General features: G+C 40.0%; 1 protein-coding gene across 3 annotated transcripts in view; it reads left to right on the top strand.

The window, feature by feature from the left end:
• The window catches only part of Fas1 (fasciclin 1 Fas1 domain-containing), a 407,539-nt gene extending 385,108 nt beyond the window's left edge, over positions 1-22,431 (top strand). For 2 of the 3 annotated variants that reach the window (XM_076366367.1, XM_031984244.2), the window contains 5 exons: positions 5,944-6,158; positions 9,275-9,437; positions 9,905-10,049; positions 10,367-10,408; positions 13,486-22,431. In XM_076366367.1, coding sequence (XP_076222482.1) covers positions 5,944-6,158; positions 9,275-9,437; positions 9,905-10,049; positions 10,367-10,408; positions 13,486-13,679 — 759 coding nt within the window. In that variant the 3' untranslated portion in view covers positions 13,680-22,431. The remainder of the gene's footprint in view (positions 1-5,943; positions 6,159-9,274; positions 9,438-9,904; positions 10,050-10,366; positions 10,409-13,485) is intronic. The other variant, XM_076366368.1, reaches the window with a different exon arrangement.
• The last annotated feature ends 1,676 nt before the right edge of the window (positions 22,432-24,107 follow it).

Raw genomic sequence — 24,107 nt, 5'->3', positions numbered from 1 at the left:
TAACACGAGAAGTTAGATAATAGTGTAATATAAATACTGTAATACCAAAACATTAATAATTATATTTGATACTATTTTCCTCTATTATAAAGAAATAAATCTTACTATTGATAACAAAACGCTCGAAATTCTCGTGGCAGACAACGTGTTAACACTAACCGTACTGAGAACCGGATTTAAAATTCTGCGTTTCCTTCCGTTCAGTTAACTCTGTATCAATTCCTATATTGCCAATTAATCAGTTTTCTAATTCTCAAGTTTCCCTTTGCTTCTGTTTCCATTAAAATAATATATCATCTAACTAGTTTATTTTTATTTTGTAGTTAGTTATTTGACTGGTTACTATAGGAAAAGTGCCGGTACAATTAATGTTAATGATCATCGTCATCGCATCATCGCGTGTCGATTGTTTAGTAAGGAATTCTGAAGATACATCGTCACTTAGTGGCACAGTTATTAAATTAAGATACACGACGATGTATCATTTATTAAATTTCTCCTTCCCCAATTAAATTCCAGGTATTTAAACGTTGGAACTGAAACACACATAAATTTCGTGATATTAAATTTCGCCCAGCTCTAACGCGTTCAACGGAATTAGAGTCAGAGGTTCGGTTAACGGGCGAACAAACGAAGAAGAAGAGCTCCGTGAAATGGAAGCCTCTCCAGACGCATGAATTAATTTACGAACAGATTATGATAAAATCTGGACCGGCCGCGCTAATATCAGCACGCTAATTGCCGGTTATTAAACAACATTGACCGGTAACGCACGGAATATTTATTAACAGCACGGCCGTGGCTACGGTCGCGCCAATATTGACTTGCACACCTTCGTTCGCCGTGCCAGGATGCGTGTATTAATTGCTGTAAACAATGAGCAAATTGTTCTAATCACGAGTAATGCAGTTACCGTGCTGCGGTGAAATGTTCGTGCGATGGAGTACTATTGATTATTCAACGAGTAAAATCCGGGGAGTGCGTGTTTGGCTAAACTGAATCGCGGCAAATGAGATTTCGAGTTAAAATCGGGAACGCGGTTCCGTCAGAAATATTAAAGAAAATAAAACACTGAACATAGTTCTCAGTTTCGACTGAGTCGCCCGGAAGCCAACACGGTTCAGCGCAGAAAACAAAAATTCAGAAAATTAACACTGAAACTACCGAGCAGCTCAATTGACTGTTCGAAATTCCTCTGTAGAAACTCCAAGAGAGGTCCATTGAGACTTTAATTGATTTACAATTCTTTAATAATTTCTCAGGGACACATTTTTATCTTTTTAATAATTACAAAAAGAAGATATCAGGAATGGGTAATTTTGATCCATTTAGTACCTTCAGTAATGTAATGACTTCTGAAATTACTATACTACATATTCAGAAGCTATGAACAGAATGGCTTTCTAATCTAGAGAAGAAACAAAGAACCGTGTAAATCCTCGAATGACCAAAAAGAATATTATTCACTTAAATTTACAAAAATCGGGAAACATCGAGAAATCGACTTAACCGGAGCTTCCTAAGCGACTCAATTAATAATCGTTCATTCCATTGCAATAACTTGCTACCCATAAACGATTAATACAAACCATCCCCGTCGAATTCACAATTTATTTATCTATAAAGAAAAAGCACAACCGATGCGATCGGGAATAAAAACAACTTGCATCGTTCAACATGTTTACTGGATAACAAATCCTGTTTCATAGATTTCGAGTCCGATCGAAAAAGCATCGTCGTTCCACGTAAATACGGGCAAGGGACGGCGCATCATCGAATCGCAAGGGCTGCGGACCGATAACAGTATGTTCGGGGCAGCTTTATGCCGCCCTTTAATCGTTTTCCACTTACGAGGCGCGGCGGCGCTCGTTTGTCGGCCAAAATACGCGGCAGTTTTTATGCCAAGTGTCGACCGATTTGCATTAAACAGCGCACTCTCGCAAATTTATCACGGGGATATGTTTTATGTCGTCCCCGTACTTTATGACGCGCGGCCCACTCCCGCGCTCTCCCTTCCCTAACCCCAATGAGACGATAAAACAACCGCGGAAGAGAAACACCGAAGTTCCGTAACGCGGCATTCAGTTTCATACGAGATAACGCGACTCCGTGTTTTTTTTCCTGCCGCGAGACGGACGCGACGGGCCGCCGTAATTAATTCGTTCGGCGTCACCGGAACGCAATTCTGATGCAACGGCCGCCATTCGTCGCCGACGAATGGCACTTGATCCTGCCCGAACGGGAATACAATTGTTTCCGCCAGGAATTATGTCCTGGTGAAAATGGCGGTGAATAGTTCAGTGTTTCTGTTTCCGTGCGAACAGCAAGAAATACGTAGGCGCGTTCCGTATACCGTTCATTGGAACTGGATTTTTGGCCAACCAGATTTCATTTAACGGCACTCGATTGTTTCGCGTTAGTTCCATTTATTCTAGTTCTCTATTGTTTCTTTATTATCTCTGTTTATTACTCGGGATTACGGAACAACAAGTCGATGTTTGTTGGATATTATGGGCTTTGATTAAGGTCTTTGATTTTCAGTGATGCAATTGTATTTTATTGATGCAAATCCTCGTTGTCTATTTCTGTGAATTCTAAAATTTATAGATAGATAAACTGTATAATAAGTATTTGTAAACCTACGGTTAATTCTTCAATCATGTTTTATTAACACTAGATTTACAGAACGACTCAGTGTGACTCATATTGAATTTTATAAGCATTGTTTGGTAAATCTTTGTATCGATTTTTATTAACGCAGTTATGCAAATATGTATGCTAATTGTCTACTCTTAAACCTCTAGTTTCTAAGATCTAAATGAACGGATAACAATTTTTCTAAGAACAGTAGAATACACTGTATAGTGAGTGTCAGTAAATCTAGTGTTAATGTAGTACTACCAATGATTGACTTCATAGAGATTAACGGTGTTCGTGTATTGTTATAGTTATAATTCCGATATTGAAATATATTGCGAATAGATGTTCGGTAAATGATTACCTGCTTGAAACGAACGATAAACGAACTTCGAACGGTGGATAAATATTCCATTTTACAAGACGGCGCCGGAGAATCTGTCTTGAAAAGAAGCTGCAACGAGAGGATGAACAAAAACTTTCTGATGTCATTATCCTCGGTCTCGTCTTAATCCCTAGTAACGATCCCAATCGTCGAGCTCAAAAACGTATCTTTATAAAAAGCAAAAGGAGGTAATGCGAATAAAGATGCATGAATAAAAAAAAACGACGGGGCTGCAGATCCAATGAATCGTAAAATGAGGAGGGCAAAAAGCGCAAGACGTTCGGCAGAATGAAAAGCAAAGGTAGTGATTTTCGCGAGAAAGAGGCTTATAGGAAAATTCTTTGTAAGGGGCGTGGATTTTCATGGAATTTATTCGATCTGCTCTTTGAAGCCGGCAGTCCCGGGGAGGATGCATCTATCTGCGAATGCAGCAGCAACTCAAGATCAGAAAAGTAGCCGGAAGTGGTGCGGAGTGCAAGTCGGGAAATTCATGAGAGGGGGATCAACCGGAAAGGAATCACTACCTTTAAGCTCCCTCTCTTTCTCTCTTCCCGCTTTTTCTCCTTTTTCTTTGTCGCTTCCGCTCCCATTAAACTTTATTCAAAAAGCATTCGGTTACAATGCGAAAACAAATTTCCGACTTCGAACCGTATTTGCGAGAAGGGAACGGGAATCCACAGATGTTCCTATCGCCATGTGAACGCTTTTCACGATATTTACCGATTGCTACTTGTTTTTACCGCGGTCATAGAATATACATTAGGAAGCAAGAAGTGAGGTTACGTGGAGCTTATGTGGAATCGGAGAACACTTTGGAAATAGTGTTTGCAGATGAAACTCTTGGGATTTATATTGAATCAAAGAATTAATTGGCAATCGATCATCTTTGAATTCTATGCAGTACTGAAGTTAGCTTATATTCAAGATAGCGGCTTTACCATAATTCACATTTAGAAAGCATCTTCTTGGCAAATCATTTTAAATATAACAGTTTTATTTTTTAATTATCAGTCACACTATAGAATATAATTAATTCAGATGTAATAATGTTACTATCTTTATTATATTCTTTCTGCAAATTCAAATGTCTATTAAAACTTTAGTATGTTTCAATTGACCAGATTCGTAGAATTCGTATTCGGTCAAATTGCTCGTAGTGCGTTTTAATTAATAAACAAAGTTTCGTTCCTGTAAAATATTCACGAGCGGCGGCGCACGGAGAGGGAGAAAAGCAAAACGCGAACCTCCTCTGAAATTTATTATAACATCCTTTCTTGCTGCGCTTACTTAAGTACGCATAGATGTACACATAACGAACAGAACTTATTGCTAACTGTTTAACGACGTTCCCTTCTCTATCTCTCTTTCTCTCTCTCTTTCTCTCTGTTCTTTCAACTTTACCAGAAACTTTCGAGCCAGGGACCGCACACAACTTTTAACTCTCCTATCTCGCCTTCCTGTCGTCGTATTTCGCAGTTAGGTAGATATGTACGAGTTTCTTGTTTGCACGAAGCTGACTTTCAACAGTTCTTCGAATAAAAAGAAAGCGGAGGATAAAACGGCAGTGATATCTCTTCAACCGGAGATTGTCTGCTAATAAGGGGGCATCGTTCAATTCGTACGCGCCGATTGTAATGAAACTTCGCGCACAGATAAACGAAAAATATTTAAGGCGTATCCGTTTTTATTGCTACCTGTTCTCGTGTTTACGGGGGCGAATGGAAAAATTGCCTAACATAAAACTCCGGGTCGGTAAAACATGTAACGATAGCTCGGAATTGGCAGTTGCTTCTTTTCATTCGCGAATTATTTGAAAAATCCGAGGAAACTTGTGTTTATTAGCTTGATTAATGTTACACTTACCGTCTGCACGGTTTTTTACAAGTTATTAATAGATAATCTTCTTTTAACGGTTCTTTCTTTACAAAGGGCTGGGATACTTTTTTATTCGACGCCTCTCCCTTTGTTCGTTTCTGAGATAGTCGATACACATTTACTGCTTTTACAATTTTCGAGTGCTTTTCACCATGGCTTGAGCCACGCGAGGTCATTCACGGTTCAATCACGCTTCGCTCCCGATCCGATCGAATATTCACTTATTCACGGAACGTGGTTGCTGACGGTTTCCACTTGTTTTTTTCAATACTCCATGACGAAATTAAAATATAAAATTTCGCTGTTATGCACCTTTCGGCTGTCAACCACAGTTTTGATCGACGTTCGACCGATGCGGAAACAAAACTGTTAACGCTATCGGTACAGGTAAGGACAGGTTGTTAACGCGGATCAACTCTGAATACAAAATACCTAGGAAATTTTTACCAGCTATGAAAAATACGCGATGAATATTTTTCATTGCTTCACTTTGCGCGCGAATTTTCATTGCAATAAACGCAACGGACGATACGCGCGTTTCGTAAGTTTCCTTTCTATAACTAGATTCATTTTCGCAACGATCAAAGCGAGAACTGAAAAAGTAATAAATTCAATGGTTAAGGTAATGTTTATATGCGCACGCTTTCGTTGGAACGAAGGATAAGATGTTTATATCTGAAGGTTCATTCGTAGAATTGCTACCTTCTGTTTGAACATCTTGTGGAAGAATATCTGTTTCGTTTCTATCAAATGTTCGTCGTCTAAATTTTGTAGAATTCAAGTGAGATAGTTCGATGGCACTTAGATGGCGAATTATTCGAAGAACCGAATCACTTGTCTTCTCTCTCTCTCTCTCTCTCTCTCTCTCTCTCTCTCTATATGTATACATATATATATATATATATATATATATATATATATATATATATATATATATATATATATATATTCTGTCGCTATTTCGGTGTGCAGAAGTGACACGTCTGTAAAAATGTGTCAAGCGACCTTTCTCGAACTGACTTTAGGTTCCCATTGATTTCTTATAGGTACAAACAGCAGCCGATAGGAAGAAGCTGTACTTCAACGTAGTCCAGGGACCGAGCGGCAACCAAACTGTAACCGTCGAGGGTGGTGGCGTCAACGCAACGGTAGTCACCGCAAATATTGCTGCCACTAACGGATTCATTCACATTATCGACAGGGTTCTCGGTGTTCCTTACACAGACGTGCTAAATAAACTTAGGACTGACCCCATGCTCAAGTAAGAACTCTTCGTTTCATACAAGTAATTAATAGAATCAGAGAAAATCATTTTTATTTGCCTTTTAGTTATTTAATTCTTTCTTCTAAAGAACTTTAATACTAGACAAGTATACTGTTAGAATAAGAATTGTGCAAAATATCTGATTTCTTTTAACGAATCATTCATATTGATTTCTTCTTCGAAATATATATAACGCGTCATTTTATTCGAAGTATTTCAGTGTTACAAACATAATTATCGAAGTAATAAGAGTAAATGCAAGTAAAATGTTTTAAGTATCTTTAGGACATAAGTACTTAAGTAACTGCGTTTCCCGTGTACCCGTATTTCGTCAGGAGCATTAAATTTTAAGGAAACAGTACGCGTGTATGCCGTTAACATTCATTGACTGTTTTAAGGTCTCGTTTAGTCCATTGCGGTGCCTCTATGAGAAAGAAATTTGTTTCGGGTGCACGGCCAAACTCCTTTCTTCGTCCCGAATTTAATTAAAATAACGCAACAAATCTCCATTCCAATTACCGTGAACGTGCTCCGCTCCGCGGAAGAACTATAAACAGGGAATCTTACTCCGTGAATTAGACGGTACCGAGGGCTACACGTCGATCTATTAAATTCGTACCGAATACCATTCCCCTCGATTCCTTATTGATATTGTCCTTTAATTCAACTTAACCAGCCGCAATTGAAGGGACTTACAAAACGAAAATAGACCGCTCAACAATTGGAGAAAATCCAGCAGTATTTTTTGACAAGGCTCGAAACTAAAATATTCTCTTGAACAATTTGCCCTTTTACCGATGATGTTTCCTACTGTCTTTGCAATGAAAGTATTTAAATTGGTATACATAATACCTGTTTAAAAACATATTGAATTCTATCGTAATATTTCGATTATCGTAGATTTTCAAGTGATTAAAAGTTAAATTGATTAAGGCTGCTCCAACATTTGAATTTAAAAATCACGCGAAGAAATTATTTAAATTATTTTGGTTTGAATCATTCTTATTTAAATTATAGACGCATAACGGTCGATTGAGAAAATACGAAAATGTAAATGATTTCATGCATCATCCGCGCCTGATGTATTTATGTATATTACTTTCGTTTCGCTAGATTGTTTTCGCAAAATCATAACAACGCACGTTGAAGTCGGCGCATCGAGTATCGCACAGTGTGAATCTATCGTGATTTAATTCCCCTCGCGTTATTTCAATTACAGGCGCATCGATAATGGAAAATCCAATTAAACGATGTCCCAATAACCTGCAAATAAACTTCTGCGACGATAAAACCCCGTTAAATAACGCTTCCGTAACTAAACGTTCATGCGATGCCTGTTTTAACGCGCTCAGCTTATCCAAACAGTTTTCGTCCGATCAAAAATTCAGTAGAAATATTATCGGGCTGAAACAAAGCTCGCAGCAGGCGCAAAATCCCTTCCGCAGCCAGAAAAAACATACAGAATGGTTGACGCGTAACAGGTTTCCATTATTCATACTCTTTCTGTATTTTAAGTATTTTTTCGCCGATCCAATAAAGAACCTTAACTCTTTGCGATATAATTTCATTCACACTTTATTATTAATCATTCTTTCAAACGAATAAGAATTCTATATTCATACTAAACCTTCAGTTATTCTAAAAGTTGAATATCCATACTAGAAAAATAATATTCTATTTCAACTCGAAATGCATTCATCTGTGCAGAATCCTTCTTACAAATCCAACTCAATATTATAAATTAACCAATGAAACATTTCAACGCAAGAGAAAACGAATAATTTATTACTGAACTACACAGTATCATGAACGATGCGATGTCGCAAAATACAAGAGGTGGCCGGCGTACCGGCCATCTTGTCGCGGATCGGTGTTCACCGAACAACCGACCGAGCAGCTAGGAAACGGTTATGTGTCTGCTTTAATGCTATTAGCCCCTTTATACGATAGCTATCGTTACTCGATGCACTGGATGGATGGTGATGTCAGCATTCCATCACCCCATACCATGACATCCGGATCAGAGCCCATCCATTGCACTATCTCTCTGCCGTACAGCCGATGCCTATACGTTACACAATGTGCGTTTACGAATATACCGGGATCCGCTATCATCGATTTGTTTGTTTCCGCGATCGATACCTTTTTGCAGGGTATCCCCTGATCTTCGTGCGTGCGGAGAAATGAAAGACATAGCGACGCAAGAGGGGAACCTGCGAGTTCGAGGCTTCCCCACAGCACGTTTCATAATCGCCCTTTAGATGCGCGATCAGAAAGCGGCTGGATCCTTCAGTGGATCGTTACCTATAATAGAACTCTTGCGTTCCTCTGAAGTTTCTTTCATACAAGGGGCTCTTTCATACTGGGATATGTCATCGTACGTGCATGGCTCTGAATCTCTTAGTTATCGAGCTGCACAATAATGCTTACCGATTTTTGTAGCCTTTGCGGCAACGCTTGAAACACATTTTTCATGCGAAACAGAAAATGTCGGTATTCTTTCATTAGATAGTGTGTTCGTGTATATTGTGTATCTCATGTGGATTTATAAAAATAATATGGTTGAATTGTTTATACAAATTTAATGTATAATAGTGTTAACGATTGCTTTTTTTTTATTAATGTAGGATTAAATGCGAGTTCACCAGAATTCGAAAAATGACTAGCAACGCCATCCGACGACGATACGCGAAACCGTCTTGGTCGATTCAACTCGCAGGAGATTGTAGTACTTATAAACACAATTGATTCTTACCGAATCTGATATATGTCACTGTGTTACCGGCGGTAAGAAAAATATCTGGAGACTTCAGTGCCCGGTGGAACATGCGTTCACACTTATTTTCGAATATTACGCAATTAATTCATGCGGATTTGGTTGTACCTTAATTCTTGAAAGCGGCAAGGATTAAAAATGAATTCTAGAATGGAGATATTATAATAATTAGACGGATTTATAGTTTATAATGGTATAAAGAACGCACACGAATAGGTTTGAAACTTTTAATTTATTGAAGAAGTTTCAAATAGAAGCTGAATGGTTTTGAAACGGTTTTAAGTGAACAATTTCATTTTATTACTGATAAAATACTGATTGTTCGATCTGTTTACAGTACCACTTACTATCTGGGTCAACGACGCGATTTCAACAACCAATTGAATGAAACAAAGAAGTGGTTCACTTACTTCGCACCACGCGACTATGCCTGGAACGTAGCCGAAGTCACATACCCCTCCACCCTGAAGAAGCTCTTTATGCCTGAATTCAGTTATCACGTGAGTATCATTAACGAAATGAAAATGAAACATTGGCTCACTTGAAACAATTGACAAGGTTCTTACTTACAAAATTGATATCAAACGTGTATTTCATTGAACAGATAGAAATCTGAAAATTGTGAAACAACAAACTTTCTTATTTAGAAAATAAGTGTTTACTGATGAAACGTTTGGGATTTAGATTAAATCAATGAATTAATTGGCAAACGATCATCTTTGGAAGATTCTATGCAGTACAGAACTTTAGCTTATATTCAAGATGGCTGTTTTACCATAATTCGCATTCAGAAAGCATCTTCTTGGCGAATCATTTTAAATATAACAGTTTTATTTTTTAATTATCAGTCACACTATAGAATATAATTAATTCAGATGTAATAATTTTACTATCTTTATTATATTTTTTCTGCAAATTCAAATGTCTGTTGTAACTTTCTTATATAGAAAATGAAATCGAATTTCAGACAAAACAAATTCTGGAACGGCATCTCGTGGTAGGGAACGAACCGTATACCATGGCCAAGTTGAAGGAGATGAAGCACAACGAGACCATCATCCTCCCATCCGTCAGAGACACCCTGAAACTTCGTGTCCGGGAGAATAACGAAAGTAAGTAGGACATTAGCCACTTGTCTGCAACAGGGCACCCCCTTGCAAAATATCCGAATATTGTCAGATACACTCAACGTTTGTTTCAATTCTTTCAGTTTGAACGTAATTTGTCCGAAAGTAATTGTTGTTGTATAAGAAACGAAACTGTGTCACTTGAAGCTCCATACGAGCACTCTTTCTATCTGTCTTTCTATGTTTCTTTCTCTCGATCTGTCTTTCTGTTTCACTGTCTCTGTATCTGTCTCTTTATCTCTCTTTCTTTCACTCTGTCTCTCTGTTCATTTTCAAACCTGGTGCTATTTGGTTACATTTAGATGACAAGCACGATGAAAACGCGATCCGCCCAGAAACTTTCGGTGAGTGAGTTCAGTGTTTAGACGTCGCCGATGAGCGACGACACGTGCTTTCACCTGTACGAGCACGCACCTTATGTCAATCTCTTACGAAACGTTTCTTGCACTCTCACGCACCGTGTAACGCGCAATAACACACGACTGCGTGAATCGTCGGACAATCGGAAAACACGCTGAAATACGATTGAACAGAACCGAACGGGGAAGGTTCGAAACTTTAAGGGTAGATAGTGCGAAATGAAAGAAAAAATAAAAAAAAACTTGACGTACGTACGTCGAACTATTGAAATTTGTCGAATTACAGAACAAATTCTTTAATGGCACACGGTGACAATGATTGAAAGCGAACTTCACCAAACATTCCATTGTCTTTTGATAAAAAGATACTCGATTGCTATTCGGCCATTGTGTGAAGAATCGTTTGATCACGTGTCCTCGTTCGCGTCGTTGAAGGTTTCCTTGTTGCAGCTGCGTTTAAATCGATTCAAGTACGCGTGTTTCATGCAGCCTCGCCGCTTGAAAATAATGCTTTTATTTATCTTTGTTTTTTCCTCCATCTATCTCTCTGTTCTCCGAGAGTGTAGATCGCGCTTCGCTTCACGATTGTTCACGTTGTCGCTTGTTGGTCGTACGCCCGCACGTAAGCAACAATACTCTACCATCGATCCGCATTCGATCGAGACAAAACCATTCATCGGGATAAATAGCTACGACTAGCGTCTTGATTTCTCGATCGCTTCTCGTCTTTGCCTCTATCGGTCTTGGCGAGACGAGTCGACAATTAAAGTACTGAACGCAAAGGCTAAGGATTTTCCGTCCAAAGGTATTCTACATGAATTGCAGTTTCGTGTACGCTGCGACGAAAGAAGGACGAATCAAACAAGTTACGTAATTTCAATCACTTTTTATCATTCAGTTTCAAATTTTCACGATAATACAATAATACAAGTAATCTATATTGTTCATTACTTTATCATTGCTTGATTTTATTATACGAAATACCTGCGTTAATAAATATCCAATGTGAAAGCTTGTAATTGTCTTCGTGGAACTTCGTCTGACGTATCTTCTCTTATTGATACAAATGGCATATGTATTCTAGACGATTTGATATTCAATTTAATGTATAATGTGTCGAATAATTCGTAATACACCGAGTAACTCGATTGTTTCAATTTTTCGTCGTGGCGTACCCTCCTTACGATGTTCTATAAAAATCGAGCAGACTTGTCACGTCCAGATTACTAGCGGCAACGAACGTACTGAGTTTTGCAGATTTCAACGTGTATCATAGATTTAATAATTGAATACTTTAAACGGTGAGTATCTTTACGATTTTGTAAAAGAAAGAACGATACATACTTTTTTTCTGTTCATAACGCTTGATGCTGCTTTAAAAAAAAAAGAAATCAATTCCGCTTGATACATAGAACGAGCGCAAGATTAGCTGTTTCTTTTTTTTTGCAAAAGCGAGAAACAACTATAACGCGTAGTCGTGCTCATCGTCGCCGTCTCGTTGATTTTTTCGAAATCATCATTCCATGGTAAACAAAAGTATTCCGTGTGCGTACCTACATATGTCTACACCTTTAAGTTGTAAATACAAATTTTTGAGTGTATGTGCTACAATAATTGTCTTGCTGTATAATTTGTAAATAATCCGTAACTTTACGCTGTTCATTACAGACGTAACTGCACAATAACATCGTCACTTTTTTTCTTCGAACTTCATAGAATTAAGGCCTGAGTTCACGGAAGTCGAATCTTTCTTTCAGCTTGTCGATGAAAAATTCTTTGATCGCACTACTCGAACGGAGTGTTCCTCCATAACGAAGCTTTCTACACTGTCCACGCGGGAAATCTTACTCTAATCACCGCGACATAAATAGTTCAAAGCATTGCCCTCCGAATTAGAATTCCAAGCTTAAACGAATGACGCACACATTTTTGTCTCAGCATGAAGAAATCAAATAACATCGGTTTGATATTTATCAAGTTAAATATTCGAATTATTTCGAAAGAAATTTCGTCAGAACGCCGCGAGGCTTTGGCGTGAAGTAATTTCGCGGGCATCCGGGTCTAGCAAAGTGGACCAAGCGAAGAACGCGCACAATTATGGGTCGGTGCCGCAAGACAATTTATTATGCGCCTTTCGGCCACCATTTAAATGCAAATTCGTTGATTACCCCTCGCCTGGTAATTGCTACGTGCTCATGCAGTCATTCGCTCCGCCGCAAATTGCGAATCGCCAAAGCGTTTTCCGTTTACAAACGCCGCGCCTCGATCTTACGGAAACACGAGCAGCAAAGAAACCCCGGGACTGGAAGCGCGGACCGGTGTCCGTACCGGGAAAACTCGACGGGAAGCGCTAACGAAATTGGAACAATTGCGCGTAGCGGAAACGATGATAACAGATGTTTCGCGGCGTGACAAAAGGGTGGACGGAAGACCGAGATCCGGTAATTAAGCCATTAAAACGAGGTATCAGGAGCTGAAACGAGTTAACGCTTAAAACACCGCTCACGAGATTTCTCGCGTCAATTTCGGCCGGCAATCTTTATTAAAATAATATCACACTTGAAACGAAAATAATAACGAGAACATTCGGGACAGTTCATTCGAAAATGAATGAAACCGCAGTGAAGAAAGTTTATTAGGGCAATCTTATTCGCACGTTGATCTATTAATTTCACACGCGTGTCTTCTTTCTCTTGCGCTTTGTCGTATCTCACGTTCAATTAAAAGAGACGAACATACGTAGTCTCTCGTTACACCAATCACATTCTATTTACAATTCTCTAAAAGAAAGCTGTACAGGGACAAAAGCATTCGTACAACGCGAACGATTATAAAACGGGAGGGAACCGACAGGGGAAGCTAGCTTTTCATTTCATCAGTCGCAACATTGTTATTTAATTTCCACATTCTCCATCGTGCGAATACTCTTGTTCCCCATTACCAACGGTCCGGTGCTGGCAAATACACGGCTCGCATCCCTCTCATTCATCGGTCGCCGAAAGGATCGTATTTCACTTGAATCCCAATGGAGCCCGCTAAATCGCGCACGTATCTCTTTCCAGATTACCAGATCGAGTGGGACGGCGAGTGGATCCGAGTGTTCCGCCCGGACGTGGAGTGCACCAACGGAATCATCCACGTGATCGACAAGGTGTTCCTGAAGGACAGCGACGTGAGAGTGAAGGGGTCTGACGCGTCTGTGATCAGCCTGGCGCCGCACCTGATCATGGTCCTGGTGGCCAAGTGGCTGCTTTAAGGGCGCATCGCCGCGCGAGTCTGTCATAGGTGCACCTAGGAATTTATTTCGGGACCGTCTCCGATCGTGCTCGTCCATTGGGGGGACCGCGGGCGCGAATGGGGAATCGAATTCAAGCTCTCGACCCGGGGTCGGCTCTTCAGGGTCGGCCACGAGTGACTCCGACTAGTCCCGAAGCACCGCGAAACTGTGTTCGAGAGGGTTTCGAACCCCACGACCTCCTTCCCTTTCAAATATAAAATGCAAAATAACGAAAAAAAGAAGAAGAAAAAGAAAAAGAAAGAAAATCGAGTCACATCGGTCGGGGACGATCCTGAACGATTGCGACAGACAGACGGGTCGAGGGCTCTTGGGCAGAGATCTCCGAAACGGCTGCCTTGATCGGACAAAGAGTCAACGCGGCCGACGTTTTGAACGGTCTAGGCGCAGCGAGTCGCACGATCGAGCGGCTCTCAGAGTGACGAATTAACACAATCGACGCAGCGTCGCTGTCGCGATCGGAGACATTGTACTCCCTTGTTCGTCGCGTCGACGCGTGTAGGTTGTCTCTTGTCTGGTGAACGTCCGCGTGAGTCCGTTGAAAGACGAAGCAAAGGGAAAAGACATTATTGAAGCGCGGACCGCGCGCATGGCGTGGACTCGTCTCGCGGGTGTTCCCACGGGACGCCGTCGATCGTACCAAAAATGAATTTGAATCAACCGTACCAAGTAATTTAGTAGAAACTTAAGCGAGGGACGAACGCGAAGACAGAGATTTCGGGGAGGCTTCTTCGAGTACAAGGGCGATGACGAGAGGGATATGGCGTTTCTTTTTCTGATTTCTTGTTTTTCGCGCGATCGTGAATTCCGTTTCAGAAAGAAAAAAGAACGAAGATTACCGTCATTAATTTTACCGATTGATAGTGGTATTCTGCTCGACGGAATTAGATAAAGACCACGTTTTGTTGGACATGGATATTATCATTCGAATGCCGATGGTTCTGCTTGAAAGACAGGCGAGTGTCCCGCGTTTAGTTGAAACGTGCCGTCGATGTTCAGGCCGTAAATTCGCCGTTAACAAAGGAAACGCGTCTCGCCTAATTATGGTACTTCGATTTCATTAACAATGGATGCGCTACGGTTCTGTATGTGTGAATGCGTGTCGAGCGAGTGAATGATGCGTGCGAGCGTGTCGTTTTATTCTGTCCGAGCGAGTAATCGCATCGCCGAGGTCACGGCAAAGATCGAGACCGGGCCGACCGATCGACTCGTTGAATCGTTTTGCGACGCGCATTTCGATCCGGGAACGGCGAGCTGTTTTCTTTATCCCGTCACGCTGCGAACGATTCAGCCGCACGTTCGCGTTCGATTCAAGGGCCCACACCCAACCCCACAACCCCTCGACGCACGATTCGCGAGTACAGAGGTGACTTCCGGTTACACTTGCTCTTCTGTATCATATCGTACTACACTATCTTACTTACTAATAATACTGCCACGTCGCGTCGCATTGCAGGCCGAACGAGCTTGTGAACGAGTTTTTTGTACAATTAGAGGAAGCGGAAGCTTTATCCAGTAGCGACTTGATCACATTCCGACGTTTCGCTCGGGAGAATCGTTTCCGAGAGAGCGACGGCCGGAAGCGCGGTGCTCTGTGCTTCTTCTCGACGCTTTCGCTGCTGCGTCGGTTATTATCATAATTACTCTGTCACTAGAATGTACATTGACACTGAACCTATCTGATGAAACAGAGAGTGATGCTCTTTGAATTTCTTTCTTTGTGATTCCTCGAAAAGATACAGATACGTCTCTTCGAAATGATTAGGTCAATCGATCTAATAACACGCGAATTGAAACAAAAGTGAACTTGAATATGAAGAAATGCGATCTTAGAGTTCGTATAATTGATCAAATTTGTGTGTATAAGGAAATGCGAAATAATCAGTTTGACTGCCAGTCCTAGTGTCGATGTACTGCTGATGCAACTGTTGCATTTTGCCTTCTTACTAAATATTGTTCTTCGTCATTCATTTTTAACGATTCACCGAATTAATGATCAACGGCGAAACTGTCGTTTTTAAATGGCGAGGCGATCAAGTATTCTGCTGCGGAACAGAGAGAATGGAATTGTAGCAGCGGCGGAAGCGTCAATCGGTGACATATGCTTGATCTGTATAAACGCTTGACTTAATGCGATTTAACTGAAGTTATTGAACAGAATTCTATATATTTATGTGTTACGAGGTACTTATACAGTGTCACTTCGTACGACATTATTACGGTCGCTAACATATCGTTGTGTATAATTATTGCTGAAATTCAAAGTTTATTGAGTATTTTTATCGAGAATAATATACAGATATGAATGCGCCATTGAAGAGTGTTGCTCAAGGAGCACGAGGCACGGGAATTGAAACACGATAGTCTCTCTTTTAAGGACACGATTCGCTCGAGCACAATCTACACGTAACGCCATTGAATACTCTTTGAAAAATTTCTTTTATCTCATTGACTGTATAGTACCATATATATATGGTCATCAACGCCAATGCACCGCGTCATAATTGAGTCGCTATCGAGATTACTGCCGGGTTCGAGTTCTGTTGTTCCGACGCCGTTCAGTTCAACCCTTCGTGATTTGACGTTAAACGACGTACAAGCTGAATTATCGCAGGATCGATGCATTAACACCTTCACAGTTTTCTAAATAGACTGCGCACGTTTATGCATTTATAGAAACTGATTTACAACGACGGAAGTCGAACAAAAGTAATTTTTCGATTAGACTTTATCGGATTGGTTCGATTTTAATAACAACCCACACACGAATGTTTTTAAATGAACAATTCAATACTCACACGGTTGAAAATGACAACTAAAAAATCATATAGAATCCAGGGGAATGGCATTGGGACGTTCTTGAGAGGGCATTCACCAATGCTCCGAGAAAAATGTCATTTCCTTCGAAGCCTAGGTGTCTGGACAGTGAACGTGTTAATCCCAGTACAATTTCATTTCGTTCGAAGTATGAAATTTCGCTGAGACAGGCAAAGGGTTGACAACTGACGATTTTCAAGCGAACGATACAGTGCAAGCAACAACGTTTCATTCCCGACGAGGTTAGTCAGAGCTTTTAGCTGTGTCTGTACAAGCGAGTAACGAATTAAAACGAGCGTTAGCGAAAGAGTCCGTCAGAGCAGATAAGATAAGCCAAGCAATGAGAATCAAACGCAATGAGACGCAGGAGGTCGGGCCGTTGAAAAATGGGAACAGAGAAAAACGCGAGGAATGATGACGCCTCGGAATTTCGTTTCCTCTGGAGTAAAAAGAAAAAAAAAAGGAAAAGAAAGTTGATCGGGATGATCGATCGTGTTTTAGATAACCGAATACGCCGAACTTTATGATGAAAACATGACGTACCATCGGATTGCTGGCTGGGTTAGATCGCGCTTCCGGTCGCGCTTCGCGCGTCCATTAGCGAGCCGAGACGTTAACAGTTTTAAGAACGCATACAGCTACCGCAATTTCCTCCGCGAGACAAGTGAAATAGAAAAAAAAGCAAACTAAAGGATTAATAGGGAATTCGATGTTATACGTGTTGATATCAGTCTATACATATATTATAAAAGAAGTAAATAAAGTATATAAAATGGATATATAATTAATGAAAGATGAAAAGAAAAAGAGATTTATTGTCGAGGGAAGAAAGTACGATTGATACGTGGGACGAAGATGGGACTGGTTTAAAAGAAAAAAGAAACGGCAAAAAAAAGAAGAAAAAGAAGAGAGAAATGAAACAGAGGATACTAAATAGAGGAAACCTTTAATGAGAATAAGAGAAAAAAAAAGTGGAGAAACTTGTTGTTGGGATGAATTGATATTACGGATTATTATTATTATAATTATTATAATGATTACATATATAAATATACATAAACTCTAACTAAACACTGTTTGTTCGTTAGATAAGGATTGACTTAAAAATGATAAAACGTCGAAAAAAAGTAAAAAATAGCGAGACTCTATTTCTTCGTGTAGACGCGTCTTAATGTTCAGCTTGTTCAAGCATTACGCCGAAATGAAAACGAAACCGCAAAATATTCACAGCTGTGTGTGTGGCTGTCCGTGAGAGGTGTGAATGGAAGCGAATGGAGAATTTCGGACGGGATTACGATGGAAGTGCTCTCCCGAGAAAACTCCACGAAAGTAACGATTGTTCGAAAAGGAAAGGGAAAAAAAGAAAAGGAAAGACACCAGACCCGGTCCCCTTGTGTTCCTTCGCAGACAGTTTCCCCTTTAACGACACAATCCCGAGTAATTACGGCAACGAGGCTGGATCGAACAAGAGAGAATGCAACAGCGATGAACTTGAACGAAAAGAAAAGGAAAGAACAGTGAACCATCATCGAGTTTAATTTGATCCGTTGCGTGTTCAAGGAAGTGCCATTTTCTTATCACAAAACCGCCCGAAATTTCTCGTGTTGATAGGAGAATCCGTACATGATCAAAAGAAGAATAATACTCATCACTGAATCGTAGGTCAGGATTTCGAGAAACGAATCAGCTTCGATTGTTCCGCTCTCGATTTCGAACTAAGTTCGCCGAAAAGAAACAAAAAAAAAGGGAAAAAAAGCAACGTTTCTCTAATTTGACACCTTTGGCATCGTTTGTCGTTCCGTCGTGCGAAAGGATCAATCGATAAACGCAGTTCATTGTAAATATTAGGTCAGTGCATTCGAAATGACACGTCTCCTGCAGTGGCTGGCGTGATGATAATTCGATCGGAACGACGCACGAATTTCATTCTCGTTTCTATAAAAAACCACGTACGCAGCGTTGCCGCCGATGATTAGAATGGCCGGAAAGAAATTTTGTAACTTTAAGCACCCACGTCCTGCGTGAACCGTTCCGTTCTCGTTCAACTGTACCGTAACTTCTGTTTCCCCGCACTGCAATGGGTTTCTACTCGTCGAAATAAATCAAATAAACCATTATGAAACCAACACGTTCGAAAGCCGACATTTCGTATGCGCTGACGTTCTATTTCAAAGGATCGAATAGTTTGTAAACATGTATCACACAAGCAGTCCTATGCTTCAGTACCTTCGCCAAAGAAACCGGAAACGTGTTGCCGATCTCGCGTTCCCTCGCTAAATGATAGTCAATCGTCAGCGTTACGAAACGATCTGTTCGATTGATCTCTCTCTCTCTCTCTCTCTCTCTCTCTCTCTCTCTCTCTCTCTCTCTCTCTCTCTCTCTCTCTCTCTCTCTCTCTCTCTCTCTCTCTCTCTCTCTCTCTCTCTCTCTCTTTTTGTCTCTCTCTCTCTCTCTCTCTCTCTCTCTTTTTGTCTCTCTCTCTCTCTCTCTCTCTCTCTCTTTTTGTCTCTCTCTCTCTCTCTCTCTCTCTCTCTCTCTCTCTCTCTCTCTTTTTGTCTCTCTCTCTCTCTCTCTCTCTCTTTTTGTCTCTGAAACGCTAAACGCATTCGCGCGCGATTATTTGTACATTTTGTACATAATACACGTGGACACGCACGATAGGTAGAACACCTACCGCGCGTGATCAATGGTCCAATCGCAATCATCGATTTTCGAGGAGGGCGCATCTCTGATTGTTCTTTCCTCGCTCGATTTCCTTTCTTTTTCCCTCGTTTGCGTCAGATTCGTTCGCGAGGCTGGTTTGTTTCATGAAATCAGCGTCTATTCTAGGTCAATTCTCTGCGTTCGCAACGGAGAGAGTTGAAAACAGAAAATACTCGCGAACGCGTCGCGCGTTTTCCTTGTAGTTCCCCCATCGCTCTATCATCAGGCTAATTTATTTTAATAATTAATATCTTTATTCGTTGCCGATCGAGAATATGTTTTTAATGTCGATAGGCGATGGTCGCGTAGCTTTTCCATTCTCGTAATTTAAGCGTCATTCAATTATAAAAGACGACTTCGCGTTCTGTGCACGCGTGCGTTCCGTTTACGAGCGATTCGCAAGCCACGATTTGCAGGGATCGGTGAAGAGAAATCAAGCGGCTGAGACGCTTTGTAATGTCGTTTACTTTCTAATTCCTTATTGCACTGAGCACAACAGAGAAGAAGAAATATCGTAAAGGAATATCGAATTGGCACGATGAAATTCAATTGCGATCCCAATTGTTATCGTTTTCATTCTGAACGAACGCGTACCAGAGACTTCTTACCGATCGTTCACCTCGAGGTAAACGTTGTGCATTGATTTACCGTTTTATACATTTCGGTCGCTATTATCCCGTTTTATGGTTTCGTCGTTTGAAAGATCAGCCATTACTGAAAGGAACACTCTGGTGAAATGCAATTTGCGAATCCTCACTCTGCATACATGTTTCCTACGTACTTAGGTACCTACAGATCAAACCGTGCATCGCGCGTATTTAGGGGATACGCGTAGAATAGATCGCTGAAGCTTGACGATAAACGCTTCTAGCCCGAAATGGGAGAGAAAGTTCCAACGATCTGAATTTCTACGACACCGGCGCATAAATCGGTATCTTTCGATTCGAATATTCTTGAAACGTAACTTTTGTTCAATGTATTCTTATTTTATACGTATCTAAACATTGAGAAACTTCTACCCTATGCAGTACGAAAGTAACGCTTAAGTTGCTTATATTTTAATGTATAATTACGACAAGATGACACTCGCAAATATAATACCCACAGAATCAATTTTTTGGTGAAAACCTTTAAGAATTGCACTGAATGCATGAGAATTCGGTTATAAAGACCTACAATGTCTGTAACTGCATAGTGTCATTTTTATGCCTGAACAAATTGAAGTGTCGCGAAATTCAGTGGTGAAAAGCTGAAAACGCGGAGTGCTAATGGAACTTTCTTCCATCATTCGGACGCTCGAAACGCTACGACAAGATTTGACCACCTGTTGCCGAGGCAGTTTGCGTAGACATTCGAGCGTATCTCGCGGTGAGAAAACTTTCGGTCGCGTCTCCTCTACCCCGCAGTCGTAAATCCTTTCGAACGAAGCGTTTTCATGAGCCACGCGTCGTCGTTTGCATTTATCGCCGCGGACAACGTCGGCCGACGATACTGTCCTCCATCATTGGCTCGACGTTCGCGCTCGCGATCTTCGGAATACTGATAACGAATAGTGCGCATTGCCGGCCAAAAGTTTAGCGAACCCTTATCTATTATATAGATCAATCGTTGCTATTGCATTAGATACTTTTGATTTCCAGGAAATAAATACTTCACGACTGTAATACATTCGCTTCTTACTGCAATTAAGTGCAGTTTCGTTTATTAACTGTATTATGAACGGTATGGACTTTCTGCCGTTCGACCGTTTGTTTACTTGAAGAATACTCCATCTACTTTGGAACCAAAGGCAAAAGTGATCGAACTTTTGGACGGTAATGTAGAAGACGCCGTTACATAAAATAATAAATTCTTATTAAGGGTACATAGGGTGTCGAGTTTTAGTGAGCAAATAAATGGTACTCGCCGATATGAGGGTAAGAGAAACGAATACGGTACCGTGATTTCAAGACGCACGTGTTGCTCCGTATCACTCAACGTCATACGAGTTTCGTTTTGAAAACGACAGGTTTCGCAGGTACTTTGTAACGAGGTACGCGTTTAGGTATCTTAACCTCGTAATTTATTCCTACTTTCATTACCGTCGACTATGATTTACATGCTCATTATTAAACGAGACACCCTGTATAATAGGTAATAAAATAATACAGATGAGAATTTTTAAAAAAAAGCGAAGAACGAAAAAGGAAAAAAGAAGCTACGAACGGGACGAGAGAAACTTAACGTGTAAGGGATTTAATAATTTTAAGCGTTGAATAGGCACCGTCAAATAAATGAGATTTAACTAATAAATTATTAAGAATTATTTATTAGCTATTATATTATATATATTATATATAATATATATATATATGTATATTATATACCTATATTGTAGTAGGGAAATCAAATTTTACGTACCACAGAGCTATTTGTATAAAAAGTCATTTTATTTCCATTAACGATACGTGAATCGACGTCGCTCGACATTTTATTGCCAGCGGTGTAGGCGGTCATAGTTTTTTAGGTGAATCATACAGGCTGTCTCAGAATACCTTCAACGCAAAGCGGCTCGAAAGGCGATCACTGATAAGAGAGGAAGCCAAGGGAATTGTTGTCAGTCATCGACGGATTCGTTTGCGGTCTCTAACGTTTGCCCGCCATTGAATTTGCGTGTGTTTTGAGGGACCCTGTACATAAAATAGACGATTTAATCCAGCAGAAAATTCCAGGTTTCTTCTTAGGGCTTAGGGTATACATGTACTACACTCGTCTGTATTTTCGACGTTAAGTTTCCGGTATCGCGCGCTCATCGCGGGGGACGGCGGGAGACTTTTTGTGTAAGATTTTTATGAGAGATTTTGCGTGTTTCGAGCTATCTGAATTTACAAAAGGGCGTGCGTGCGTGCGTACGTGCGTGCGTGCGTGCGTGCGTGCGTGCGTGCGTGCGTGCGTGCGTGTGTGTGTCCGTGCGTGTGCGTGTCTGTGTGTTCATGGCGCGAACGACGCGTCAGTGGTGCCGTGTTGACGAGAAAAACGGAAAAAGAAGAGGGAAGCTTTTAAACGTCGTGCAAATAAGTACGGTGTCCCTGACCGTCGTTCGCCCGTTGAACCATCATGTCACTTGTATCTCGCTTGACTACACTGTGTAGACTCCGGTCGCTTTTGCTGTATGATTTTACAAAGAATAAAGAACACCTATAAGACAGTTTAACTGGCGTTCGTTCATTTCACCGTTCCACTTCCGTTCTGAAGGCAACCGTACGAACTGTTTATTTCAAACGTGACTTAAGTCCACTGAAAAAAGATTAACCCTTTGCACTCGAGAGGTGACTCTCAGTCACCATTTGATTTGTTGACAAATTACAAAGTGTTATATATAATATTAAGTTTTCTATAATGCATCAATACGTAAAATATTTATATAAAGTAGCTTTGTTTCTTAATTTACGTACGTTTTCTCATTAGTTCGTTTCAAATAATGTCGTCTATGTTTCATCGGAAAGTGTCGAATGTTTCTAGTGAAAACCTTCCGAGTGCAAAGGGTTAAAGAACTATTAATACTAGAACTACCGAGAGTAAAATTGATTATTCTACATTTTCTTATATAACTTATAAAAATATATTTATTGAGCTTTCAATTTCCTTATATTCCAGTTTGTATTTCTCAGAGAATTGTCTGTTTCTTTTCCATAATTGCGAAAGAAGAGACCCAAAATGGGTCATTTTGAGCTAGTCCTAATGTTAAAGAATAAAATGATTATGCAGAATTATATTATATAACTATTATAACGGTTATCTTGATTTCTTTGAAAAATCGACTGAAGCCACTTTCAAAATAAACGGCTCATATAGAATTCACAGGTGTTACCGGAAAAAATGAAACTTTGAATAGCGTCGTATGTGTTTATATACTTATATGTTCAATTGTTCGAACTTTTTTCGCGCAGTTTACAGTTTCGATGCCAACAAATGAATTGTGATTAATACTTTTAGAATTTTTAGTCTTATACCATGCCGAGGTAAGATAATATTTCTTCAAAGTATTTCATTTTGCATTGTATGCCATATAATGGAGAAAATAAATCTTAAATTCCCAGCCATTGGCTTGAAAGTTATAATATTTTATTAAGAGTAATGTCCATTATTTGTGAATCCACAAACATTTTTGTCTTCGGGTGTTCAACTTGACCATTTTGTGATATTTTGGCTTAGAAAAAATATAAATATAAAGCAGAAGGTTATAGTTATATACACCAAGAAAAATTATAAATCATCAGATAATAGTTATTAGCAATAAAATTCCTAAAATTTACCTATGTTTAGGACGTATAATAGTATACGTAACTAATAGAAATAGATATATCGAGGAACTTTTACAGCACGAATGTGTTCCCATGAAAATTTTACATTAAATCACAAACGAGGATTAAATACATTTCATTTTGCAGTGCGGTGTGTTTAAATTGTAGAGTGCATAACAAAAAGTGCCTTTTTTCGCGATCGGTGTTTCAGACCATCGGACGCGAAATTCTAAAAGATGTCCAATCTATCCTGTCTCTTTTCGATGCTTAAACCATGTAATTGAATTCTGGGTATAGACATACGGTTTCTATGGACATTAATGTGTACGTAATCGCGAAATTCATTTTGATCTTGAAGAAAGGCGTACAATTTGTTATTGCTGCGTTCTGTTCTAGTTACTGATAGATAAATTGTTTGAAAGGGACCGTGGAGAAGAAGTTAATAGCTTGTTTGTTAATTACTGTTGATTCTTGTGATATGATCTTTTGAAACACCCTGTACAGGATGCAAGATGTCATGACACCATCGTGATTTTACACCTTTGATTTTTGTGGAGATTGATGTGAGTAGCGGCAAAATTCAATT

The sequence above is a fragment of the Nomia melanderi genome, chromosome 3 (genome assembly GCF_051020985.1).
Source record: "Nomia melanderi isolate GNS246 chromosome 3, iyNomMela1, whole genome shotgun sequence".
Classification (NCBI taxonomy): domain Eukaryota; kingdom Metazoa; phylum Arthropoda; class Insecta; order Hymenoptera; family Halictidae; genus Nomia; species Nomia melanderi.
This window is presented reverse-complemented; position numbering and strand designations above follow the sequence as displayed.